This window comes from Heterodontus francisci, chromosome 3 (assembly GCF_036365525.1).
Source record: "Heterodontus francisci isolate sHetFra1 chromosome 3, sHetFra1.hap1, whole genome shotgun sequence".
Lineage (NCBI taxonomy): Eukaryota > Metazoa > Chordata > Chondrichthyes > Heterodontiformes > Heterodontidae > Heterodontus > Heterodontus francisci.
In genome coordinates, this window is record NC_090373.1 from 40720454 (window position 1) to 40746670 (window position 26217).

At 43.1% G+C, this 26217-nt stretch overlaps 1 protein-coding gene across 3 annotated transcripts in view; it reads right to left on the reverse strand.

Moving 5' to 3' along the window:
- Positions 1-26217, reverse strand: part of LOC137355859 (CUB and sushi domain-containing protein 1-like) — a 1186508-nt gene that overhangs the window by 268915 nt on the left and 891376 nt on the right. For all 3 annotated transcript variants that reach the window (XM_068021465.1, XM_068021474.1, XM_068021456.1), the window contains exons 40-43: positions 19991-20071; positions 16552-16665; positions 14944-15132; positions 10316-10462 (exon numbers count right to left, since the gene is read on the reverse strand). In XM_068021465.1, the coding sequence (XP_067877566.1) occupies positions 10316-10462; positions 14944-15132; positions 16552-16665; positions 19991-20071 (531 nt within the window). The remainder of the gene's footprint in view (positions 1-10315; positions 10463-14943; positions 15133-16551; positions 16666-19990; positions 20072-26217) is intronic.

The window sequence follows — 26217 nt, forward strand, 5'->3', positions numbered from 1 at the left end:
TGGAGAGATTGGGCCCTTGCAGTTACCTAGTGACAGAATCAAATATCAGCGACCCACATGTCAGATCATACAACACTGAGTAATGTTGACTTGATTTCAGCAACAAGTGAAAGATGATCATCTTCATAATGCTAGTTGTAACATTTTTACTTTAGCAATACTATTTGTATCTTTTCTCTCCACTAGGGCATTCACACATACAATTGCAGTTAGTGGATCTCATGGACAGCAAACCCTCAGAGAAGCTGAGATCATCCGATATTTAAAAAATAGTTAACAGTGAGTGTTGGTCCAAAAGAAACTGAGTCTGGGGAATTAATAATGGAAAATAAGGAGATGGCAGATGAATTGAACAAGTACTTTGCATCAATTTGCACTATAGAGGATACAAGTAACATCCCAGAATTAGCTGTAAATCAGGAAATGGGAGTGAGGAACTCAAGAAAATTACAATCACCAGGGAAGTGGTACTGAGCAAATTGTTGGAGCTGCGAGGTGATAAGTCCCTAGATCCTGATGGACTTCATCTTAGGGTCTTAAAAGAAGTGGCTAGTGGGATAGTTGATGCATTGGTCTTAATTTTACAAAATTCCCTAGATTCAGGAAGGTTCCGGATTGGAAAATAGCGAATGTAACTCCTTTATTTAAAAAAGGGAAGGAGACAGAAAGCAGGAAACTACAGGCCAGTCAGCTTAACATCTGTCTGAGATAAAATGTTAGAAGTTATTAGTAATGACGTTATAGCAGGGCACTTAAAAAAATTCAAGGTAATCAGGCAGAGTCAACATGGCTTTGTGAAAGGGAAATCATGTTTAACCAATTTATTGGCATTCTTCGAAAAAGTAACATGTGCTATGGATAATGGGAAACTCATAGATGTACTGTACTTAGATTTCCAGAAGGCATTTGATAAGGTGCCACATCAAGGTTATTGTGGAAAATAAAAGCTCATGGTGTAGGGGATAACATATTGGCATGGATAGGAGATTGACTAGCTAACAGGAAACAGAGAGTAGGCATAAATGGGTAATTTTCTGGTTGGCAAGCTGCAACGAGAGGTGTGCTGCAGGGATCAGTGCTGGGCCTCAACTTTTTACAATTTATATAAATGACTTTGATAACGGGACCGAAGGTAGGCTAAATTTGCAGATGACACGAAGATAGGTAGGAAAGTAAGTTTTGAAGAGGATATGTGGAGGCTACAAAGGTTAAGTGAGTGGGCAAAGATTTGGGAAATGGAGTATAATGTGGGAAAATGTGAAATTGTCTATTTTGGCAGGAAGAATAAAACAAAAGCATATTATCTAAGTGGTGAGAGATTGCAGAGCTCTGAGATGCAGAGGGATCTGGGTGTCCTCGTGCATGAATCACAAAAGGTTAGTATGCAGGTTCAGCAAGTATTTAGGAAAGCTAATCGAGTGTTATCGTTTATTACGACGGGAATTGAATACAAAAGTAGGGAAGTTATGCTTCAGTTGTACAGGGCATTGGTGAAACCACATCTGGAGTACTGTGTACAGTGTCGGTCTCCTTATTTAAGGAAGGATGTAAATGCGTTGTAGCAGTTCAGAGGAGGTTTACTAGACTAATACCTGGAATGGGCGGGGAGTCTTATGAGGAAAGGTTGGACAGGCTAGGCTTGTGTCTGCTAGAGTTTAAAAGAGTAAGAGGTGACTTGATTGAAACATATAAGATCCTGAGGGGTTTTGACAGGGTGGATGTGAAAAGGATGTTTCTCCTTGTGGAAGAATCTAGAACCATGGGTCACCATTTAAAAATAAGGGGTCGCCCATTTAAGACAGAGATGAGGAGAATTTTTTTCTCTCAGAGGGTCGTGAGTCTTTGGAATTCTCTTCCTCAAAAGGCGGTGGAAGCAGAGTCTTTAAATATTTTTAAGACAGAGGTAGGTAGATTCTTGATAAGCAAGGAGGTGAAAGGTTATCGGGGGTAGGCGGGAATGTGGAGTTGAGGTTATAATCAGATCAGCAACATATTGAATGGCAGAGCAGGCTCGAGGGGCTGAGTGGCCTATTCCTGCTCTAATTCATATATTCGTATGTTCATCAGGACATTGACCTGAAACATTAACTCTGTTTCTCTCTCCAGATATTTCCAGACCTGCTGAATTTTTCTAGTATTTTCTGTTTTTACCTCAGAGAAGCTGAGTCCTTATGGGAGTGCACCATCACGGGACTCATACACCAGCTCAGATTCTCATACTTGGGTGGGATCGCTTCGCCAGATGGTTGGGTTTCCATCTTGCTACTCACATGTCACAAATGAACAACAGCAGATGGTGATGGCAGTGACACCAGTGAAGAGTCCACATCAGATGTCCAGGACTCTCCTTGCTCTGCAGAGATGGACCTAAATGTTGAATCCCAGGGACCATCAATGAAAAGGGAAATCATGTTAGTCATCATGCTCCTTGTCCGAGGTCCAATCTAAGGCAGCTATGGCGTTACTTATTCTGATCTTGAGTCTCAATACCACCAAAGTGCACAAATTAGCCTGTCACCAGAGCATTCTCAACAAACAGTTTCACAGTGGAAGCTAAGAAAGTGGCTGAGAGCACTTGGTTTCAATGGTGAGTTCCAGGAAACCTGGGAACCCGTGCATGCGTTAAATTTAAATGGCGGTGAAAATATTGCTGTAATTCAAGGAATTACACAGTGGCGCAGTGGTTAGCACTGCAGCCTCACAGCTGCAGGGACCCGGGTTCGATTCTGGGTACTGCCTGTGTGGAGTTTGCAAGTTCTCCCTGTGTCTGCGTGGGTTTTCTCCGGGTGCTCCGGTTTCCTCCCACAAGCCAAAAGACTTGCAGGTTGGTAGGTAAATTGGCCATGAGAAATTGTCACTAGTATAGGTAGGTGGTAGGGAAATATAGAGACAGGTGGGGATGTTTGGTAGGAATATGGGATTAGTGTAGGATTAGTATAAATGGGTGGTTGATGGTCGGCACAGACTCGGTGGGCTGAAGGGCCTGTTTCAGTGCTGTATCTCTAATCTAATCTAATCTACACAATAAATTAGCTAACCTGCCTCTCTAGAAGGGGTTACATGCACACTGCAGAACGTGCCCGAGTTGTAAACAATGTGCCTTGCTATTCTATCCACTTGTGTTTTCATTACCTGCTGAGAAACGTTGAGATGTTCTCTGGCCATCGCACAAGCTTTTTAGGGTCTTCCTCGGAACTCTGACATATTAGGCTGAATTTTGTTCTCTTATTGAAGGCAGGTTTGGTGGGGACAGAGAATCTCCATGGAGTCGTCTACCATGAAACCTGGCACCGTACCGCAGTGTGTTGATCCTGCCAGAGGCACTGAAGTACCGTGGCAGTACTGACATTCTGACGCAATGGCATCCTAATTTAAATGTTTGACAGCTGCTTTAAATAAATTTGAATCTAATTCACTGCGATGCAACGCAGATTCCTCAATTTTGTGGTTGACGTGCAGCACTCACGTGTCTTTAGTTTCAAGACTTTGAAAAGCTAACTCCACCGAGGCAAAAGTCCTCGGTGCCACGAAAGGGAAGATAGCCTAACCACAGTAGGATAGGGGAAGTGGGATTTACAGTAGCCATCTTTCAGATGTTCACTCACGTGACTCTGACAAAGTAAAGCCTGCTGTTCTCAATGGAAATGAGTTGGTACCAGAGGATTACAGACAGAAATTTAGGAATTTAAAGAGGAAACGGGGCCAGCCCATATATGGAATTTGCTAGAGAGAAGGAAATGGTGTTTGATAGATGGAATAGATCGATGAAGATTGTGCAAGATTTTGAAATAGTTGATACTTCAGCAATCAGATGCAACAAGGATGTATCACAAGTCCTTTGTCAGTCCTATCAGCAGATTGACACCAAACCATCACAAAATTATTCAGGTCTTTGAACTTTTCAAGTAGATCTCCAGATCCCGTCTCCCAAGTTGCAAACGCCAGTCTCCACTTGATGGCAGTTTCTCTGCAATCCCCAGACCCCACCAATACTGTCTCCACCAAAACTGTGCACTGTTACGGAAATTCTGTGGCTTTTCTCACAACAGTCCTGGTGATGTAGCTTCACTGGTCATGCCTTCCATAACTCTAAGGCACTGGAAATAATGGTAGCAACTTGTATTTTCCAAGGGTCAGCTCTCAGCAAGTCTCTTTAAACAAAAACTCTCAGCTTTGCAGCTGGCTTCACTACCCCAAGAGCCTTCTTGTCAGAGTGAAACCTAAGTTCCAATCACATGTCTCCTGTAAAAAAAACCTGTTTGTTTTGTTAACCTGGTTCTGACCTCCCAGAATATAGAGGTCTTTTATTTCATTTGCAAATCAGGGTCTATCTAAAAAAAAACACACTTTTAGGCTGGAGTCATAGCACCCAACAGGTAGGCTGCATAGAACGCTGCCTGCACATGAGGACTCCATCACAAGGTCAAGACTCATTGCACCATCCCCTATTTTTAACTTGCTTTTTCCTGGGATGTAGAAGATTAAGAATGTGCATTGCTGAAGGAAGGAAAGCAGGAAAAGGGATCATGCAAAAGAATAGCTTATCAACTTTTGTCATTTTTATGGTTTTGGCTGGATTTTTGTCTCATGATGTGTGTGTTGCTCCCTACAAACCTAAATGTGACTGTACATATACAATATTTGGTCCTGCAACACTCTCCAGGAGTTGATCAGAAAGCCTCATTACTATATTAAGCTCAATATGACACAAGCCTTCCTGTAATCTTACAAATTTCAAATAGGGGTTAGATTCTAAACTATGAAATAGATTTAGTAAAAGTAGCAGATAAGCAATAACAAGGGACAAAACAGCAACTTGTCCAATTTGTACAGAAATATTAACTTGTGTTCCTTTTCACATACAAAATCACTAAAGACACACTACTTTGCTAACAATACAATACTAAACCTGAACTGAGTTCTTATACATAGCGATATGTAATGGCTCACAGAGCACGACAAGACCACCTCCAGGTGAGCCACAGTATAGTGAGCCAAGAGTAACTGATGAGCTCAGAAAGACAGAACTAGGTGTTTCTCTGCCTCAGCATGCCAATTAACCCCTGCCACAAGGACACAAAATAGGAGCTTCCCACACAAGAAAAACTAGGTAATCAAACTCAATTTTTTCAGGTATTCTTAGGACAAAGGGAATCAATGACAGATCTTTCATTTTTTAAAATTCTTTCATGGGATGTGGGTGTCGCTGGAAAGGGCAGCATTTGTTGCCCGTCCCCAATTGCCCTTGAACTGAGGGGCTTGCTAGGCCATTTCCAAGGGTAATTAAGAGACCACCACATTGTTGTGGGTCAGCAGTCAAATGTAGGTCAGATCAGGTAAGGACAGCAGATTTCCTTCCCTAAAGGACATTAGTGAACCAGATGGGTGTTTACAACAATCGATGATAGTTTCATGGCACCATTACTGAGATTAGCTTTCAATACCAGACTTATTAGATTTGTATTAATTAATTGAATTTAAATTCCACCAGCTGCCAAGGTGGGATTTGAACCCATGTCCCTAAGGCATTAGCCTGGGCCTCTTGATTACTAGTCCTGTGACTACCACATTGCCACCATCTCCTCCCCAGTTAAATAAGGTCTAGCTTCCATAGAATTTAAAACATAAGGGTTGCGTGCTGGCTGGGGATCACACCTCCTACTGTGTCAGGAGATTTAAGTGGAGGAATGATTCCCTCCTAGCTTTAGATTAACTTCTTTCTCATGCTCCGACAGACTGTGGGACTATACCTCATCTATTGAACTCAATTACTAGATTACTTTTAGAACAAAGCTTAATTTGAGTGATATCCATCCTTAATGAGTTTGCCCTCCAAACATAAGTAACAAAAACGTCAATCTCTGACTCTCCTGGTAAATTTGTGCATTCAGCTAGATGAGCAGTTACAATTAGACAAATCTGAAGTAACCAATCGCTTATGATAAATAGATATTAAAGCTAATGGTCTAAAATGTGATGAGGGTATCTATTTGTCACACCCTGCTCCACACATACTGGACAAAACTGGTGACAGTGACTGGCAAAAGCAGCAACAATAGGTGGTCTCCGAGATTGCCAGTAATGGGACAAAGTAGATAGAAGATGATTATGGTTGAAAACATCCAAAACAAAAATCAGGCAGCGTGTGTAACAGATGGCCGATCCACCAGTGCCTGTATAGCGCCCCCACCAAAGTAAATTGCCAGTGGTTGAGCGATCCAGAACAAAAGGACATAGATAGAAGTTTAAATGAAAGATAGTTAGGACAGAGATCAGGGGAGACTTTTTTTTGGACAGAGTTGCGAACCCGCAAAATGCACTCCAGTCTTAGTGACTGAAATAAAGACCACGTCAAATTTAAGAATTGGTTAGATAGGTGGTTGACGAAAAGGTAAAATAGGAAAAGAATTGATACATAGTATTAGAATTACTACCCATGTGGAGGATAAACATTTACAAGGGTTTAACAGCCTGTTCCCATGTAATAATTTCGATTATAATTTCTATCCTGGCTCTGTTTGAGCTAAGTTCTGATTTGTCATCTGTTATGATCTGTTGGCAGCAGTGAATGATGAGGTTTGAAGGATAATAATTGAATTTAATATTATGGGAGTGTAAAGGGCACTAATCCAGTACTACAATAGGAAGGAGTTACAAGAAAGATTTTCACCAGTACCAGTGACAATTACAATAGTGCAGAAATGCACAGTTATACACAAGTAAAACACTATGGGGATGAAATTAGTCTATGTCAGCAGCTTGAAACAGGTTTATAGGGAATTGGCAGCCTGCCACACACTGCGCCAGTTTTCATTTTCCATTGACTTCAAAAATATTGCCAAAAATTTTAATTTCAAACCAGGAAAAAATGACAGTGAGACGAGGAAACGAGTCTGAATTCTCATTTGATGAACATCAGTGGAAAGAAGATTGGTCATGGTGAAAAATTGGCTGCCAATTCACTACAAGCCTGTTTTGCGCTGCTGGCAGAGACCAGTTGCACACCCTATGTATGGAATATCCACTTTCATTGAGCTCAAATCAAATGTGTGGTAGATAGTGGATCAGTACTGTGCACGATTAAGACAATAAGCAGTGAAGTGTGAGTGAATTCTCGGATGTATCTGGTGAGCTACAAATACAAATTATTGAAGGTTGCTCTGAAATCCTTTACAGACAGAATGCATTCTGAGTGAAGTATGATCAATTAAGTTATTAGCAAACAGAGTAGAAGGTAAAGCAAAAATCATGGTCAAAAGGTTACTTAGTCCTCAATGGAAAATTATAAAAGCTCAAGGCGAGAGTTAGTGGTACTGTTGTACAAGTCTAAATGAGGATGCAACCAGAAAAAGGAAAATCATATCTATCCTGTGAAAAAATGGATCATATCTCATGTTGCTGTTGCTTGTAACCAAAAAACATGTGACAGAGAACTAGAGCTGAGATAAAACAACTGAAGTTGGGCAGTGAACAAAAGTGCATAAAAAATTTCACCAATTCAGAACGCCATCATAGTTAGTGGTTCAGAATCAAGAAAAATTTGTTGCATGGAAGAAAAAAATGGAAAATAGGATGAACTTTTGTGTCAAGTAAAGATGTAACAACTGCAACGTAGATTGAAGACATGCCAATAAAGTAGTGATGGATTCTGGTTGCCTGAGAAACATAATCACTGAGCAGAATGTTGGTTCAGAGCTAAAACTAGGTAAAAGCTTATTATGATCTGATAAACCTCTGCCAGTGCTCAAAAACTTTATAGAAACAATAAAAACAGCAGACATATGCTTTCCAAATATCTTGAAAGGCATTGGTAAGCTGAAGGGAATGAAAGTGACCCACTCACAGATGAATCCGTGGAGACAGTCCACAATGATAATATGAAATCGCTGTTCCCTGTTCCTATTTAGGAAAAATAAATCAAAAAAAGCCTAAAGGTATCATCAGTGGTGCTTGTACCAATCCTTAGGCTGAGGCTGCTAAGCTGCTGGCGTTCTGATTGGGTCGGCAGCTCTTGGGGATAGGCCGCCATCCTTCATAGAGACAGCAACCTCGGTGGCAGCCGATTGATTGGCTGCTGTCAGCAGAATGCAGACCCGAGTCTCACCGCCTGCTGAAGTGGGAAACCCCCCACTTTCAGCCCCGGTGGCGGGACTTCTGCCGCCTCCACAAAATTAAGTCCATTGTATCCCTTCAAGAAAATCTTTAAATGTTTCTAACTAGAGCAGAGATCACCTTGTACAACAGGTAGGTATCATGTACAGAAATAAGGGTCTATGTAATCTCCCGGACAGGTGTATAATTTGAAATAGAAGTTCATGTCTGTGGCTCACTAATACTCATGACATGGATTGGGGAAATCGCTGCTGCTGAAAAATATTTCAGTTGAAAATCTCCCAATGCTTGATAACTGTATAATTGAGTGTCAAATTGAGCCTAGTCGACCAGGAAAGATCATGGTTGGGCATCTGGGACCTGATGCTTGCAATTCCTGCGTCATGTGGGAACTTCAGGACACTTCACGTGCCTTGGGCGACCACATTCGAGGGAAGTGTCTCCAGCTGCTTCAGCTCAAGCTCAGGAGTTCCAAGCTCGATGGGTAGCTGGAATCACTGGGGAGCATCAGGGAGCAGGAGAGTTTCCTGGGTCGTATGTACCAGGAGGTGGTCACCCCATAGACAGTGAGTGTTCAGGAGAGTAGGTGGGTGGCCATCTGGAAGAGCAGGAAGAAGAAAAAAGTGAAGGAGTCTTCCGGTTGTGTGCCACTCTCAAATGGGTACTCAGCTTTGGAGACTGCTGGGAGTGAAGGAATAGGAAGACGCAATATATACTTAATAGCACAGTTCTAAAGAGTATGCAGGAACAAAAGGACCTGGGGGTGTATGCGTGTTGATCTTCGAAGGTGGCAGGACAAGTTGAGAGAGTGGATAGCAAAGCATGTGGGATCTTGGGCTTCATAAATAGAGGCACAGAGTACAAAAGCAGGGAAGTTATGCTGAACCTTTATAAAGTTAGGCCTCAACTGGAGTATTGCGTCCAGTTCTGGTCAGCACACTTCAGGAAGGATGTGTGCATCCTTGAGAGGGTGCAGAGGAGATTTACCAGAATGGTTCCAGGGATGGGGGATTTTAGTTACAAGGTTAGGTTGGAAAAGCTGGGGTTGTTCTCCTTAGAGCAAAGGAGATTGATGGGAGATTTAATAGAGATGTACAAGATTATGATGACAGGCATAGATAAGTTAGACAAGGAAAAACGGTTCCAATTAACTAATGGTACAAGGACCAGGGGACACAGATTGACGTTTTTAGACAAGAGATGCAGGGGAATGTAAGGAAAACCTTTTTACGCAGCATGTGATAATGACCTGGAACTCACTGCCCACAAGGTTAGTTGAAACGGAGACAATCAATGATTTAAAAATGAAATTGGATCGCCACTTGAAGGAAATAAACTTGCAGAGCTATGGGGATCAAGCAGTGCAGTGGGACTGACTGGATTGCTCCATGGAGAGCTAGCATGAGCTCCATGGGCTGAATGGCCTCCTTCTGTGCCATAAATGACTATGATTCTATGACTGTGCTGATCTCAAGACTCAGACTCAGTGTCCCAAGTTTGGGAAAGGGAGAAATGTGCCAGGGTTCCTATTTCTGAATGCTATCCTGATAGAAAGCATGGGCCGGATTTTGTTCTCATCCTGACAGCAGATTTTGGAGCGGATGGTGGGGAGGGGCGGTGAAACATGGAAGTACTGGTAATGGCCACCACTCCCAGTGGCGCTGCCGATACTGATGAGCTGCCGGCCCTCTGATTGGCTGGCAGCTCTTGGGGGAGGGATTCCCATCTCGATAAAACCTTTAAAGGGATGGGGATGATGCCTCCTTAAACTTTGACTCCAAAAGACTGGAGGATCGCTCTGGGGGGTCTGAAAAATACAGAGGCAGGATTCTCCCCCCACAACACTTTTCAGCCTGGCGCTGCCTCCTGCACAAAGTCCAGCCCTTTGTGTGTGTGCACATGAAAACACAATAACATTGTGTTCAGGTATGAGGTGTGATGCCCTGCTGTTGAAAATGCCAACCAGTGAAACTGCAGCCCAGCATGAAGAAAAGGGAGGAGAAAACTTTGTGTGAAAAAAAGATAATCAAACTTTATGACATTCCCAAAGTGTACTAGTAGAGCAGAAGGTTTCATGAACACTCAGTGGACATATTTTAGCATTTTTATATGATCACAATTACGACTGACAAATTTACATAGTTTAACCAGAATCTTAAATCCTAAAAATAAAATTGTGAGCCATGAAATTACTGTTCCCTACCTGTGTATCGGATTTTGAATCCCCTTTTGTTTGTTGCATGATCTGTTGACCAACGTAAATACAGTTGTCTTCCTGTGCTTGTAAAATTCCTTTGTCCGGTGTGATTTCCACTGAGAGCAACCAACAGTCGATTTTGACCGGTGGGTCCTATTAATTAAGAAAAGCTATGGATGAATTCTTTATAAAACGTTTGATCCACAGCACAGAAATTCTTAAGAATCCAAAAATAATACAAGTTACATTTTCGAAGCTTCTTTAAGAGGTACATTTTTTGACGGATGAAAGCTTTGCACTTATAGCAATTGTGCTGTACATCATTTAAATTTGTATGTACATTTTAGTCTCCATGGAGAACTATGAATGAATTATGTAAGTAGTGTACTGTCACATTCCTTTGACAAGCCTTGGGAAGATGGGGTGCCCCTGTGACCCAAGCCAGTGAGAAAGCTCAATCATTTCTAATATATCTGCTGTCAGCAACAGCATCCATTACTAGAATTGGATGGAAAATAAGGTGGAAATGTGTAGAAATATTTTGCACAATGGCTAATGTAAACTAATACAAATTGTTTGAGGAGTACTTGCAATTCGTATAATTGAAATAACAGAAGCTGTTAATTTCAAAATTACTGTCTCTTTATTGTTTAAGCAAATGAACATGCGAAATAGTAAATTAATTGTTTCCTTGAGGGCATGGATCCAAATTGCTATCATAAGGCCAAAAAGTGGATGTACACCTTCAAAAAAAAACATGAATACAAAAGCAAAATGCTGCAGATGTTAGAAATCTGAAAATATGAAATAAAACAGAAAATGTGGAAATATTTGTAATGTTTAATGGTTTAATTGATTTTCATTTGATTGTGTTAGTCTATTCACTGATCAATGTTCACTGTGCTTAATTGCTTAAGCTTGGAGGTAGAGTTTGGAGTTAGAGAATAAAAACCATTGAGAAAGTTCTGCTAAAAACAGAGCTCTGGAGACACAATGTGCTGAAATCTTGTCAGTGTTGAGATATTTTAAAGTACTATAAATAAACCAATTGTTGACTTAGAACTAGTATTGTCTCTGCATTGTTCTGAGATAAATCAGACATATAAAATATTCAGCAAACCGGCAAATACATAACAAAACTGGCTACGGGGATGGTTGAGATAATTTTAACTTTATCAGCTCCAGAACCATTTCTTTCATCTCCGGGGGATCCTCCCTAGTCCTGGGAGTGATGGATTTCTGGATTCAAGACCTGCTTGCTCGCTATGGGGATGGCTAGAACAATACTCAGCAGGCCAGGCAGCATCTGAGGAGAGGGAAGCAGAGTGAGAGCGTTCTGACGAAAGGTCATCAACCTGAAATGTTGGGCTGAATGCAATGGGCACGTGGGCAGGTGCAGAAATTCATGCCCCTGGCCGGTGTGCCAGTTTGCCATTTTCCCAGAGGCAGAATGGCCGGGGGGTAGTGAGGGGCAGGAGTGTGGCAGGGCTACCCACCAGCAAGTAGCGTGTAGCCAATTAAAAGTATTTAATATCATTTAAGGCATATTGTTATAAGCCAACTGAAATTTTCCAGTCGGCCTCAAGGCTCCTGGTGGCGTTGAGGAACAGGCCGGCTGCCTGAAGTTGGCCCCTTGGCGGCAGACCAGTGGGCTAGTGTTCTAGGTAGGCTTTGAAGTCCGCCCCACTTGCCTGGCTTCTGGCTGCTGAGGGGATTTTTTATTTTAAAGTTTAAAAAGTTGGAGAGAGGCCCCTCCATCGTTAAGCACTCTCTCTCTTACTTACCTGAAAAGGCAGCCTGCTGCTGCTTCAGGGCTGGAGGGCCTCCTGTTGGCCATCCAGCTTTGAGAGCCCGCCCATCATCCTTATTTGGACGGTGAGCCCACCCTCTGATCACTTATTGGCCAATTTGGGGAAAATCATTGCTGGGTGACTGTTTCCCCCACAGTGCAGGCTTCTGACCCCAGTTTGATGCTGATGTCGGGGTTCGGAAGCCCATGGGGAAAATCCAGCCTGTTAACTCTGTTTCTCTCTTCACAGATGCTGCTGAGTATTTCCAGCATTTTCTATCCTTATTTCAAAGAAACATTATCTGACCCAATCAAACCATACAGTTTTGTTATATCTTTAGAGGATGGAAGGATGTCATAAGATAAATTCAAAAGTATTAAATACATGCAAATATATTTTTCATAGTCCTAACCAACAACTGATATTCAATCTCCTTGTTTTCTAGTTAATTCTTAATGTCAAATCTGCCTGAGGCCTGTCTACAGCTTATCCTACAATCTCAGCTGTGAATCTTTGTCAATTCCAGAAAATGATTAGTTGACATGGTAACCACCAGCAGCTGGATAACCTATGTCAATCTGTCTCTTCCACAGCACCAGTGTCTCTAGTGGATGGAAACTTCATCCAAATACCTTGACAAGAAAAGAGGACCAAGTCAATGTTAGTGACAGGCAGTCCAAGACCTCAAGGCGAAATGTTTTAATTGGCACGCAATGGCCTCGAAATTGGTTTGTGTTGGCCTGCTGCTGTGAACTAGGTGCAGAGAATAATTCCTGCATTGGAATAGGTAGACCCGAGGCTATGGTATTGGAACTTGAGTCTCAATTACATCAGTCTGAAGAGTTGCAGACACTTGCTGGGCATCCACAGACAGATCACCAATAGAGGGTTGAAGCTTTGAGCCACTGCCTACAACCTTCAAGTAAGTAATGGGATGGGAGAAATTATTATGAGGAGGGGCATGTAGCCGGGTGGGGGCAATCGGGAAATGGAGGGGGGCAATCGGGAGGGGACAGAGTGGAAGCCAGCAACAGTTTCCTGAGCTGGAGTGGTGCTGGGAGGAGAACTGCTACTCCACATTCAGCTAAGTGATAGAAGGTGTTGTCAACAGTACCATCAAGCGGCAATTGCTTAGCAATAACCTGCTCAGTGATGCTCAGTTTGGGTTCCACCAGGGCCACTCAGCTCCTGAGCTCATTACAGCCTTGGTTCACACATGGACAAAAGAGCTGAACTCCAGAGGTGAGGTGAGAGTGACTGCCCTTGACATCAAGGCAGCATTTGACAGAGTATGGCATCAAGGAGCCCTAGTCAAACTGGAGTCAGTGGGAATCGGAAAAAAATTCTCCGCTGATTAGAGTCATATCTAGCACAAAGGAAGATGTTTGTGGTTGTTGGAGGTCAATCATCTCAGCTCCCGGACAACACATCAGGAGTTTCCCAGGGTAGTGTCCTAGGCCCAACCATCTCCAGCTGCTTCATCAATGACATTCCTTCAATCATAAGGTCAGAAGTGGGGATGTTCGCTGATGATTGCACAATGTTCAGCATCATTCGTGACTCCTCGGATACTGAAGCAGTCTGTGTAGAAATGCAGCAAGATATGGACAATCACAAGCTTGGGCTGATAAGTGGCAAGTAACATTTGTGCCACACAAGTGCCAGGCAATGACCATCTCCAACAAGAGAGAATCTAACCATCTCCCCTTGAAATTCAACGGCATTACGATCACTGAATACCGCACTATCAACATCCTGGGGGGTTAACGTTGACCAGAAACTGAACTGGGAGTAGCCATATAAATACCATACCTACAAGAGCAGGTCAGAGGCTAGGAATCCTGTGGCGAGTAACTCACCTCCTGACTCCCCAAAGCCTGTCCACAATCTACAAGGCACAAGTCAGGAGTGTGATGGAATACTCTCCCCTTGCCTGGATGGGTGCAGCTCCAACAACACTCAAGAAGCTCGACATTATCCAGGGCAAAGCAGCCCGCTTGATTGACACACCATCCACAAACATTCACTCCCTCCACCACTGACGCACAGTGGCAGCAGTGTGTACCATCTACAAGATGTACTGCAGCAATGCGCCAAGGCTTCTTCGACAGCACCTTCCAAACCTGCAACCTCTGCCAACTAGAAGGTCAAGGGCAGCAGATGCATGGGAACACCACCCCCTGCAAGTTCCCCTCCAAGCCACACACCATCCTGACTTGGAACTATATTGCCGTTTCTTCACTGTCACTGGGTCAAAATCCTGGAACTCCCTTCCTAACAGCACTCTCGGTGTACCTACTTCACATGGATTGCAGCGGTTCAAGAAGGCGGCTCACCACCACCATCAAGGGCAATTTGGGATGGGCAATAAGTGCTGGCCTAGCCAGCGACACCCACTTCCCATGAACGAATAAAGAAAGTACATTTTACAAAATCTACCTTTTTGGTGGCTGCCTGCAGTAAGGGCCACTGGTTAGTCTACATGTACTTTACTTTCTGGGCAAACCAATTTAGTATTAGGGTGCAACAAACAGGTGTTATGCTCCTTATTTGCATATGCAAAGGGCCTAATACCTGGTCCAGGTGAAAACCCTGGACACCGCTTTTACCAATATGGTGCGCAGCACACTCAAGACTCAGAATGTGTGCACATGTGCCGCCCGCCTTACTGGACGCTTTTGCATCCATTTATGCCTGTAAAATGGGTGCAGCATCATCAAATTTCCAGGTCAATAACTCCAAAGCCTGTCCGAACAGCCCGCTTCAAATCATTACTCATTACACCTATAAATTATTTCATTGAGATAACCATTGATTAAAAATTGCTTATAGTTAGCATCTTACCATCAAATATACTCAGCTCATCGAATTGTCTTTCACTTTGAAACATCTCCACATAAAGAGTGATATTGTACCAAGGTTCTACTCGAATTGTCCACGAACAGGTTTGGAAATTAGGGTAATTGTCTGGATATCCTGGACTTAAAATTACCCCCGATGAGGCTCTGCGAATTTCATTCACAGGACACTGTGCTGAAATTTTAAAATACAAATGGAGATCCGATTATTACTAGATCACTGGACAGCAAAAAAGATTTAAGGAAGACCCCATCCATAAATTTTACCTGACACCTTATCTAAATTTTGCTAGTTTCACTTGGGACTGCATGGTTCTTACTATCAAGGGTAGAAAGGGAACATACTGTTCTTTGTGTGAAAAAGTGTTTCCTCTTAAATGGCCGAGGTCCAATTTTAAGTTTATGCCCTCTTGTGCTGGAATCCCCGACCAAAGGAAAGAGTTTTTCTGTATCTACCCTCTTGAATCTCTTTATCATTTTTAATACCTCAATTCGATCATCCTTCAACCTCCTTGACTGAAATTATTAGGCAATTTTATGCAAACTTTCCTCTTCAGTTAACCCTTTAAACAACGGTATTATTTTGGTGAATCTGCAGTCTACACTCTCAAGGCCAACATAACCTTCCTGAGCTGTAATGCCCAAAACTGAATGCAGTACACCAGATGGGGTTTGACCAATGCTCTATATAACTGAAACATCACTTCCTCATTTTTGTATTCCAAACCTCTTTAGAAAAAGCCAAATATTTAAAGTTTGCCTCGTTTATGTTTAAAACTTTGTTCTGTGATTCTTCCTTTTCCCTCTCAAACTTAACGTCAAATTATGGGCACTATTTGAAAAATGCCTTCTTATACTAAATTGCTACTCATCACTAACTCCAATATAGCCTGTCCCCTTGTTAGTTCTAAAATATTGCTCTTGTAAACTGTCCCGAATATATTCTAGTCTTTACTACTTCAGCTGTTCTGCTTCTCCCAGTCTATGTGAAAATTAAAAGGTTACATCATAACAATGTTATTTTTTCTATATACTTCCCTGATATCATACTTATACATCCCCTACTGCATCGCTACTATCAACTGGTCTGTAGACAACTCCGACCAGTGTCTTGCATCCCGCCCCATTCCTTAATTCTAGCCACAGTATTTCTACTACCCATTCACCTTTACTAAAATCCTTTATTTCTACTGCAGTAATTGTGTCTTTTATCAATTTTGCTATTCCTGCTCCTTTCCTAATTTCCCTGTCCTTTCTAAAAAATCTGAAGCCTGGAACATTTAGCTCCCAATCATGCTCAGATTGTAGCCAGGTCTCTGTAATGGCTACTCCTGCACCCACCCCTTTAAGCTGAGTTTGTGCTTCAAATTTACTTGTTATTAATTTTTATGCTCCATGCATTGGTGTGCAGAACTCCTATTGGGGTGACCATCCCCACCCTGCCCAAATGTCTTACTAGTCTGTTTCACACACTCTCTGACTTACTATGCAGATTTTGCCCATCCATCGCCCTGTCCTATTTACCTTTTCTGCTTATGGGACAAATTGTAGCTGATTTCAAAAAGAAATTGCACTTCCCTGTGTATTCACTTACCTTCACAGGATGGAGGGGTCCCTTCAAACTGCAATTGTGATGATAGCCTGCAGGTCAAGAGGTCACTGCCAACAAGTGTGAATCCAGGGGGACACTGGTACCTGATAATATCACCTTATAAAAGAAAGAACATGCATTTATGTAGCACCTTTCACAACCTCAGGAAATCCCAAAGGCAATGAAGTACTTCTGAAATGTAGTCACTGTTGTAATGTAAGAAACATGGCAGTTAACTTGCACATAGTAATGACAACAACAGCAGTGAAATAAATGACCAAAACAATTTTTTTTTTTGGTGCTGGTTGAGGAATAAATCCTCCTCTGCAAATAGTGCCATTGATCTTATATATCCACCTGAGAGGGCAGATGGGCCTTGAGTTAATGTCTTATCTGAAAAAATGGCACCTCTGACAGTGCAGCAGTCCCTTGCTCCTGCACTGAAGTGTTTGCCAGGATGCTGCGCTCAAGTCTCTGGAGTGAGGCATGAACCCACCATCATTTGACTCAGAGGCTGGAACAGCTACCACTGAGACAAGGCTGAAAACTTATTATCTTGGTCAGGTCTTGTTTTAGTTTCATGGGAAAGTTATCAGTACTTAACCGATGTTGGTTGTTTGATGGGGCACTGGGGGATGGTAGGGGGAAAGGGATAGCTTGACAACCTGGTAGTTCCTCCGTAAAGCTAAGCTGGTAGTGCACACTTAAAGGGAAAGAAACACACAAAAGGCCAAAATAGCAGGCTGAAAGAATTTTGTGGGATCAGTAGGAACATTCATGCTCCTCTTGGCCCCACAGAAACCAGTGTCATATTCTTGTTCAGCACTCTTGGAGCAATCTATAGTGGTCACTTGAAGGTCCACTGGTTCATCTGCACAGTTGCACTGAGCCGAGTATATGTGGGTGATGGTGGAGATGGCGGGGGGTGGGGGGGGGGGGGGGGGGGAGTGGTGGCGGATTGGGTCCTACATATAAATGTAGGAATAAAAACTAAATAAAAACTAAAAGTGCTGGAAATACTCAGCAGATCAGGCAACATTTGTGGAGGGTAAAGCAGAGTTACCATTTCAGGTCGATAACCTTTCATCAGAGCGGGGCAGTTGTAGGACCCTGATTGAAGTATTTAAGTAACTGGTTCCTTCCTGTTTCAGGTACCAGCACTGGCTGCCTATTTCAAGGCCTGCTTGAAAGTCGAGTCACGTAGGCCTCGGGCGGCTAACAGAGGTAGCTTTCTCAAAAGAATGTCATGTAAATACAACCCAGTTTTTCAGCATGTACGGGGCATTATACTTATGAATATGTTTAGGAGGAGCTTCCCATAATGGTTCAGTGAGAAGCTGAGCCACACAGACCAGGAAGCTTTCAGTTTCACAGCTTGATCTGCACTGAGTCAGCTGATTTCAGTTGGGGTAGTAGTTGGGTTCTACCTTGTGATCTTTACAGGAAAGTATAAGGGCAACAGCAGAGTCATCTTTGGTACCCACAATGCTTTTGACCTCAGCTCACACATGGAACTGTACCACAGCACAGTTCAACAACTTCAGGAAAACAGTTGGGAATTTAAAAAAACGAGAAAATTAAACCTTTGTGTAGCCTTGCCCACCAAATACTTTGACATGGTGATGCATTTCCGTCATCAACACAGCCTGCATCACAAGAATACCATAACTTGATGTGCATCATATGTCATGTCAACAACATGAAAATGGCATATTTATTTGTAGGCTCTCCAATTCCAGACATTGAAACAGAGGTCTCAAAATTCCCGAAGGCCCATTCTGCCTCCAGAAGTATGTGATGGTGTCATTTGCAGAGAAGTGACAGTCTTGCATGTCCCTTCCAGAATTACCTGCCTATCCATCCCCATGAAGGGACAGGGGGCTGAATTTTACCAGGGAGAGGCCCGCCTTGATCCCCAATGTCGAGAAGGGCCCGTCGCATATTACCGGCAGCGGGGGGTCCTCAGTGCACCCCCCACCCCCCTATCCACCCCACTGGCAGGCGGCAGGGCCTTCATCTAAATATTCAAATGAATAATAATGAGATTTAAATTAACTTACCTGCAGGCGGTGGCTGTCCAATGCCGATTTTACAGCTGCTGAATGCAGCTCGCGCGCCTTTGGAATTCCATATGGAGTTCCGAGGCAAGAACCTGGTGGGGAGGGGGGAGGAATAAAATTTACAGGGCAGGAGGGATGGGGGAGCGGGGAAAACAATTGTTATGGTGGGGTTGTGGGTAGGGTTGAGAATCAAAGGGAACAAATTTGGGGGGTGGGGGGGGGGAAGTTTGAGATGGTATAAAAGTTTATGATGGGGGAAGAGGGCAAATTATATATAAATTACCCATTGTCAGGTGGGAGACATGATTTACAGTTGAAATAAAATTTTTATTCTTATTTCCTGAAGATCGGGACCTTTAAATTTTAAAATGCTCCCGAAGGGCTTGAAGCCCTTTAAAAATTGTGCCGGTGGCGCCGGCCGCCGTTGCCGGGGACGAGAAGGCTGCCCCCTCTACGTCATCAGGGGGCAGCCGCTCCACCCCCTCTATTTAAATCAGCCCCCACGCGTAATATCGCGGAGGCTGTGCAGTGGCACTTCTATGTCAGAAGGCCTCCACTCTGATAGTGTGCCGCCGTGGAGCGTTAATAAAATCCAGCCCAGGGTTATCGCTATGCACTGGAGCAGAAGGTCACCAGTTGTATTTTTGAAGAAATACTACAATTTACTGTTGAGAAACCAGCACTGAGCTCGACATAGAAACTTACCAGTTCCACCAACTGGTCCACTGACTATGTCAGGAAGGCAAGTGAGGTGAGCTCTGGTGAGACTGGTTAGTGACATCAGCTTATCAGTCCCACCTCTGCTTTTGATGTCAGCAAAGGGTGGAAGCGTAGATGCAAGAATTGCCTATCTTGCCTCTGTTGAGAAACTTTCTTCAGCAATGAAAGGTTGCAGATCCTGTGGTCCTGCTCTAAACTCTGCCCCATGTAACTAAAGCTCTTGTAGCACCCTCCCAGGTTAACAAAGTTTGGGCTCAATTTGTTTAATAGAAATTCAATCTGATACAAACTGAGCAAATTTTCAAGTCCAGCTTTTGCTTCGTTGAAATTTTTTCCAAAATTGTTTTCATAAAAAGCAGGAAGCAAGTCATATTGTCTTTTTTAAAGTTTACTATGATACAGGGATGGCATATATTAAGCAAATATATGTATAAACTTTTGAACCCTTGGTTCCAAGTGACAACTTTAAAAAAAATAACCGGTGATAAATCTAATATATTTGATTCCACGTCTCTTCATATGGAATTTATTTTTTATCTTAAAGTATCTGAGCACATTAGATAGTGAGCATCAGATTAGGAAACATAACTTCGGGAAACATCTATGAGTCAATGCACAACAAATATCTGTGAAATAAATGAAGCAGCGATACTTGCACGTACCTATTTCATAGTCTTCATCCTCGGTCAGTATTGCAGCCAAAGGAACAACTGGGGGTGGCTGACACTTCTTGAGCCAGTAGGCTGGAAAATAAATATGGTGTGAACCACTTACTTCAAAACTAAGTTAACTAACTGCTTTATTCAGCATACATTAACTTAGGTTAGCAATGAATGTATGAACCATTTTCTGATTTTGTCGGAACATCCAGGCAAGATCATTTTGAAATTACTTCACTCACACGGGATTATTTTGCTTTGTTTACTGGTGATTCTTATCATTAAGTAATAATGAATGAATAAGCTTGCATTCGTTTTAGTGCCTTTCGCATCCTTAGGACATCCCTAGACGTTTTGCAGTCAATTAAGTAATTTTATTGCACTGTTGCACCAGGAACATAACAAGAAAATTAGAAATAGGAGCAGGAGTATGCTATTTGACCTATCTAGCCTGCTCTGCTAGTCAATAAGATCATGGCTGAACTGAACGGTATGTATGAATGTATCTATGTATGAATGTAGGGAAACATTCCAGCTAATTTGTGCAGAGCCAGTTCCCACAAGAAAAAAAGAATAAATTACATGATAATCAGTTTTAGTGATGTTGATTGAGAGAATAAATATTAGCCAGACACTGGGAGAACTCTCCATTTCTTCCTGGAAAAGTGCCATAGGATCTGTTACAACTACCTGACAGGGCAGACAGGGCCTTGGGTTAACATTTCATCGAAAAGCCTGTATTATGTGCTCAAGTCTCTGATGTGGGACTGAAACCAGGATTTTGGGACTCAGAGGCAAGCGTACTGCCGACTAAGCCATGGCTGATATGTGATAAGTTTACAGTTGACAATTTCGTACAATATATTAATGACAATTATCTGAATGAAGGACAGCTGAGATTAAATAGAATATCAGACACTGATCTTCTTCAAAAACAATACAAATATTTTTACTGGACACAAATGCAAACAGCAGCAATAAAATCACATACCACATATATGAAGTCAAAAAGGCCCAAAGAAGGATACATAACTTACTAACATTCAAACCAGCCAGGTTAATAGCCATCATTAATAGAATGGCTGATTTAAAACAAAAGGAATGTTAAAATACATGGCTGCTGATTTGGGGACATGGTGACATTTTGGGTCACCCCTGGGTATCTGTTTGAATTGAACTCAGAGATTTGGAATAAAAGTTTCCTTCCTCTGCTTGCCATAAGAGTCCTGAGACAAATTAATCTGACAGCCTCAGTTCCAGGTGAGCATGACGCTTCCATAGAAAAACTGAATAATCTTATTAGTTACAATTCAACGCACTTTGTCTTTTTAAAAAAATGGAAGTGTACATGTGCAGGTGGACATTATGTAATTAATGTGATTAAAAGCGGCATTATTGCTGTTGTTTAACAACTTATATTTATACTTCTTGTTGCACATTATACATTCTCCCAAAATGTGAGCAGGAAGAATAAAGTAAGTTTGGTGATTGAAGATATGGTGAAACAGAGAAGTCTTCAGGAAGCTTGGGAAGATAGTGAGAAAGGTAACAGCCATCTCAGCCCTCCTCTTTGGAGCTCTCTCTCTCCAAACCTGCACATTTGTCTACCTCCTTCCTATATGGGAACATCAGCACCTGCAAGCCTCACACATCCTGACTTGGAGCTATATTGCCCCTCCTTCACTGACGCTGGCTCAAAATCCTGTAACTACCTTCCTAACAGCACTATGGGTGCACCTATACCTCAAGGACTTCAGCAGTTCAAGAAGGCAGCTCACCACCACCTTCTCAAGGGCAATTAGGGATGGGCAATAAATGATGACCTAGCCAGCAATATCCAAATACTATGAATGAATTTTACAAAATATTAAAGATGTCTCAAAACATAACTCTTCAAACCCATCTCCTAATTTTTCTAAAATAAATGATTCTTTTACCCCTATTTTATTTGCTGTTTTTCTACATTATATAAATGGCTATTTTTGTTATTTTGTTCTGTTTTGTTTTTATTTGTTTTATTTCAGAAATTTTCAAAAGTGAAGCATACAAGGCTTAGACGATGAGAATAAGATTTTAAAGTTAATATGCTAAGGCCCAGATAGACAGTGTTTCTGGGTTTGGTTAGAGTAGGGGTTTTGCACCATTTTGTGAGAGATAGGCTAATTGTCACAGTTATATTGAAGGGTATGGCTGAGGAGGATGGTAAGGACAACATTGGAGAAACTGAGCCTTCAGGTAACATACATATGATGAGGTTTTAAAATGTGAGGGTAAAGTGGATCAAATGTGCTGTTTGAAACTCAGCTCAGGATGAACAGGCCACAAGTGACTTCCAGGAAGGAAGGAGGAACCGATCCTGAGGCTTGAAGGTTCTGACAGTTGAGAAAAAGAAAGGACTTGCATTTATGTAGTGCTTTTCACATCCTCAAGGCATTCAAGAACACCTCACAGCTGATGCATTACTTATGACATGCAATCCCTATTGTTTTGGTTTCAGGTACAGTAGTGTCACGGTTATATTACCGGACTAGTAATCCAGAGATCTGGATTAATAATCCAGAGAAAGTGAGCTTAGATCCCACCATGGCACTATGAGAATCCAGTCTCAAAAAAAAATCAGGAAATAAAAGCTGATATCAATAAGAAGTGACCACAAAGCTGTTGAACTGTCATAAAAAGCAGAAGACCTTGGCTCAGTCTGCAAGCATGACCCTGAGCTTCCGGTTGCTTGCCATTTTAATTCACCCCCCTGCTCCCATGCCCACATTTCTGTCCTTGGCCTGCTGCAGTGTGCCAGTGAACCTCAACGCAAGCTCGAGGAGCAGCATCTCATCTTCCGTTTAGGTATTCTGCAGCTTTCTGGACTCAACATCGAGTTCAACAATTTCAGAGCATGACTGCCTTTTTTATATATTTTGTTATTATTTTCTATTATTTTATTTTACTTTCTTTTATTTTTTAACCATGTGCCTGTCATAAACTTGTTTTTCAGGTTTTTGCTGTTCATTATTCTGCCATCAACAACCTCTCTGGACTAATGCTTTGTCTTTTTATACAATTATTAGCACTCCCTTTGCCTTTGTTCCATGTCATTTTTGTCATTTAATCTCTCCTACCCTCCACCCCGTCATAGACCTTCCCTTTTGTTCTTCTTCCCCCCATCCCTTTTCACTTGGTCAAAGCCGATTATATTTTTAACCTTTGCCAGTTTTGATGAAAGGCCACAGACGTGAAACGTTAAATCTGTTTCTCTCTCCACAGATGCTGCCAGACCTGCTGAGTGTTTCCAGCACTTTCTGTTTTTATTTCAGATTTCCATCATCCACAGTATTTCGCTTTTATTATTGTCATAAAAACCCAACTGGTTCACCAATGGCCATAAGGGAAGGCAATCTGCTGTCCTTAACTGGTCTGGCCTATATTTGATTCCAGACCCACACCAATGCAGTTGACTCTTAACTGCCCTCTGAAATGGCCTAGTAAGCTACTCAGTTGTATCAAACTACTGCAAGAAAACCCATCACTACCTTCTCAGGAGCTACTTGGGATGGCAAGTCAATGACAACTTTGCCAATGACACACACATCCCGAATTTGTTTTTAAACTGGCAGCCTCTTTTTGCCTAGCAAGATCCCATACACAGCAAATGATTCATTTAATTGGATGAATTGCGGGTGATGCAGGATTGGATGCTGGATAAGCAGTCTGACACAACAGACAGACATGGTGGAGAGATAGAGCCGAGGAACTTGACCCCATGCGCTGGATTTCCGACACGGAGGTGGGAAACAGGACTCAGGTTTGTTTTCAGGTCAGAAACGCACCTCCAGTGAGAAACTGATTAAAGTTAAGATTTTCATGGCTTAATTGACATGGAGATGGGACTCATCTGGACACCCCACAGCAGCCATCATTGAAGCTGCTGGTTGTCATGAGGGACAGATCTGTGTTTTGTGCCAAAGTTTTCCACTGCACCAGAGGGAAGCGAGATGTCACAGGGAACTGGAGACCTGGCACCTGGGGCAGGGCAGCCCCTCACTTCATCAATGCCAACCTGGATCTAACGCTGAAAGCTGTGAGGGAGAGGAGGAAGGTCCTCTTCCCAGAGGATAGCAGAAGGAGACCACCTCTCTGTTCAGCATCATCTCCCTCCACCTCCTCTCTCACCTCCTCTTCCTGCTCTTCTTCTACTAAGCTGTCTCCTTCCAGGGCCTCACCGTCTGCAAGGTCTCCACCTCTCTGGAACCAATGTTTTGGAGAGTGCAGCAGACCATCACAATGACCGAGACCCTTGCAGGAGGGTATAGCAGGGCAGCACCCGACCAGTCCAGGCACCAAAATCGCCTCAGTGCCTCTGCCTGGGGCTCCCATGGAGGCTTTAGTAGCCATCACTTCCAGGGATTTTCCTTGCCCCCAAGAACCCATCCACGCATTTTGGAGGTTGGAGCGAAGATCTGAGGCAGCCTGGACTGGCAGAGGATGAAGGAGTCACAGCAGCTGCCAAAAAAGTGAACGCATACATCGAGGAAGCTCTTGCTGTGGTGGCAGACCAGTTGAACATTGAGGGAGTAGAAGATCTTCCTCTTGATGAATCATTGGTTGTATGTGTGCCTTGATGGCCACATGGGTACAATCGATGATACCCTGCACCTGGGGGAATCCAGTGATGGAGATGAAACCCAATGCCCTCTATCCCTGTCATTAAATGAATGTGCTGTCCAGCTCTGACAAAAAGGGCATCAGTGACCAGCAGTGGTGTGCAGCCGCTTTTGAGATGCCACTAAAGACTGTAGCTAATCCTTGGAAGGAGCCAGAAGTGAAGAACTTCATGGCCACAGTGGCTTTGGAGGGCACTGGTAGGAGCTGGTGATCAGTGCTGTGAGGTATGAAGTCTTCAGTGACAAGGGCACAGATATCTGCTTGGAGTCACAGTTTCCTGTGGCACTGGTTCTCGGTCATCTCAAGGTAGCTCCATCTTTGGTGGTAGATCCTGTGTTGAGAGTTTGGCTTCCATTGCCTTCCTGCCCCTCTTTCCTGTCCCGTACCCTCTTGATGTCTGTGGTTCTGCCCTTCCTTGTGGAGGATGTTGGCCCTCATTTCCACTGGACGCAAAATCTGACTGCTGTGCCCCCATTGCCAGCAAGAGCCTTCTTTCTGGGCAGGTGGTTGCCCAATTGTCCTTGGCAGCCTTGCCCCTTGATGCCAGGAGTGTACCGACCCAGTTTAATGACTGGGTAATGGGTGTTCACTCTCCCTGCTACCTGCGCTGTGCCAAAGGCACTCCCTTAACAAGAGCCGAGTCCCCCTTTTGCCCTTTGGATGCTCTTATGAGGCTGGTCTGATACAATGATTGGCTGCCCACTCTGTACCCGTCTCCCCTCAGCTGATTTGTTTCAGAAGGCATGTGCTATCCGTGCACCCCTTTAAAATTTTGAACTTCAAACCCTGACAAGCTCGAAATGAGCTTTTCAACAGTCTTAATTGTCCTCAATTGGGAGAAAAACAAAATTGCTGTCCCGTTCTCCCCCCGCCCTGGTGATTATTGCCGGTGCCTGGACCAGAGTCTTGAAATTGATGTCACTCAGCGCCGGTATTTGCGGGGGCCCCTATGCCTACATTCCTGACTTCAGGAGGCCCAAAAATTCAGCCCCATATATTTGAATGATGCCACCAAGGGACAAAACACAGATAAGGAATGAGGAGAAGCCCAACAACAGATTCTTGAGGGGCTCCAGAGGTAACGGGTGGGAAGAGCAGTCTTTGCTGGAGATCCTTTGGATTTAACCACTTAGATAAGGTTGGAACCAAGTGAAAGCACTCCATTGTCCAGCACAATGGAAAAGGGGGCATTGGAGGAGGATGGTGTGGTCAATCATTTCAAAGTTGCAGTGAGGTCAAGATGGACAGTGCAGCAGGGCCAGGGTCATGGTCACAGAGGAAATCATTTGTGATTCTGATTAATGTCATTTCAGTGATGTGACAAGGTGGAAAGCTGATTGAAGAGATTTAAACACAGAGGTGTGGGAAGATGGACACAGGCAATTTTATATGCTTCCATCTTTCACTTGTCTGCATTCAAGTTTCTCCAGTCTTTCTTATCCCTTATCTCCCAGCAGCCACTCACAGAGTCTGGATGTGGGCCTGAAGAGGTGCGGCACCTGGGACTCTAGCAAGATCAAGGAGTCACGACAGCCATTCAGGAACTAGGCACAGACCTGCAAGATTCATTT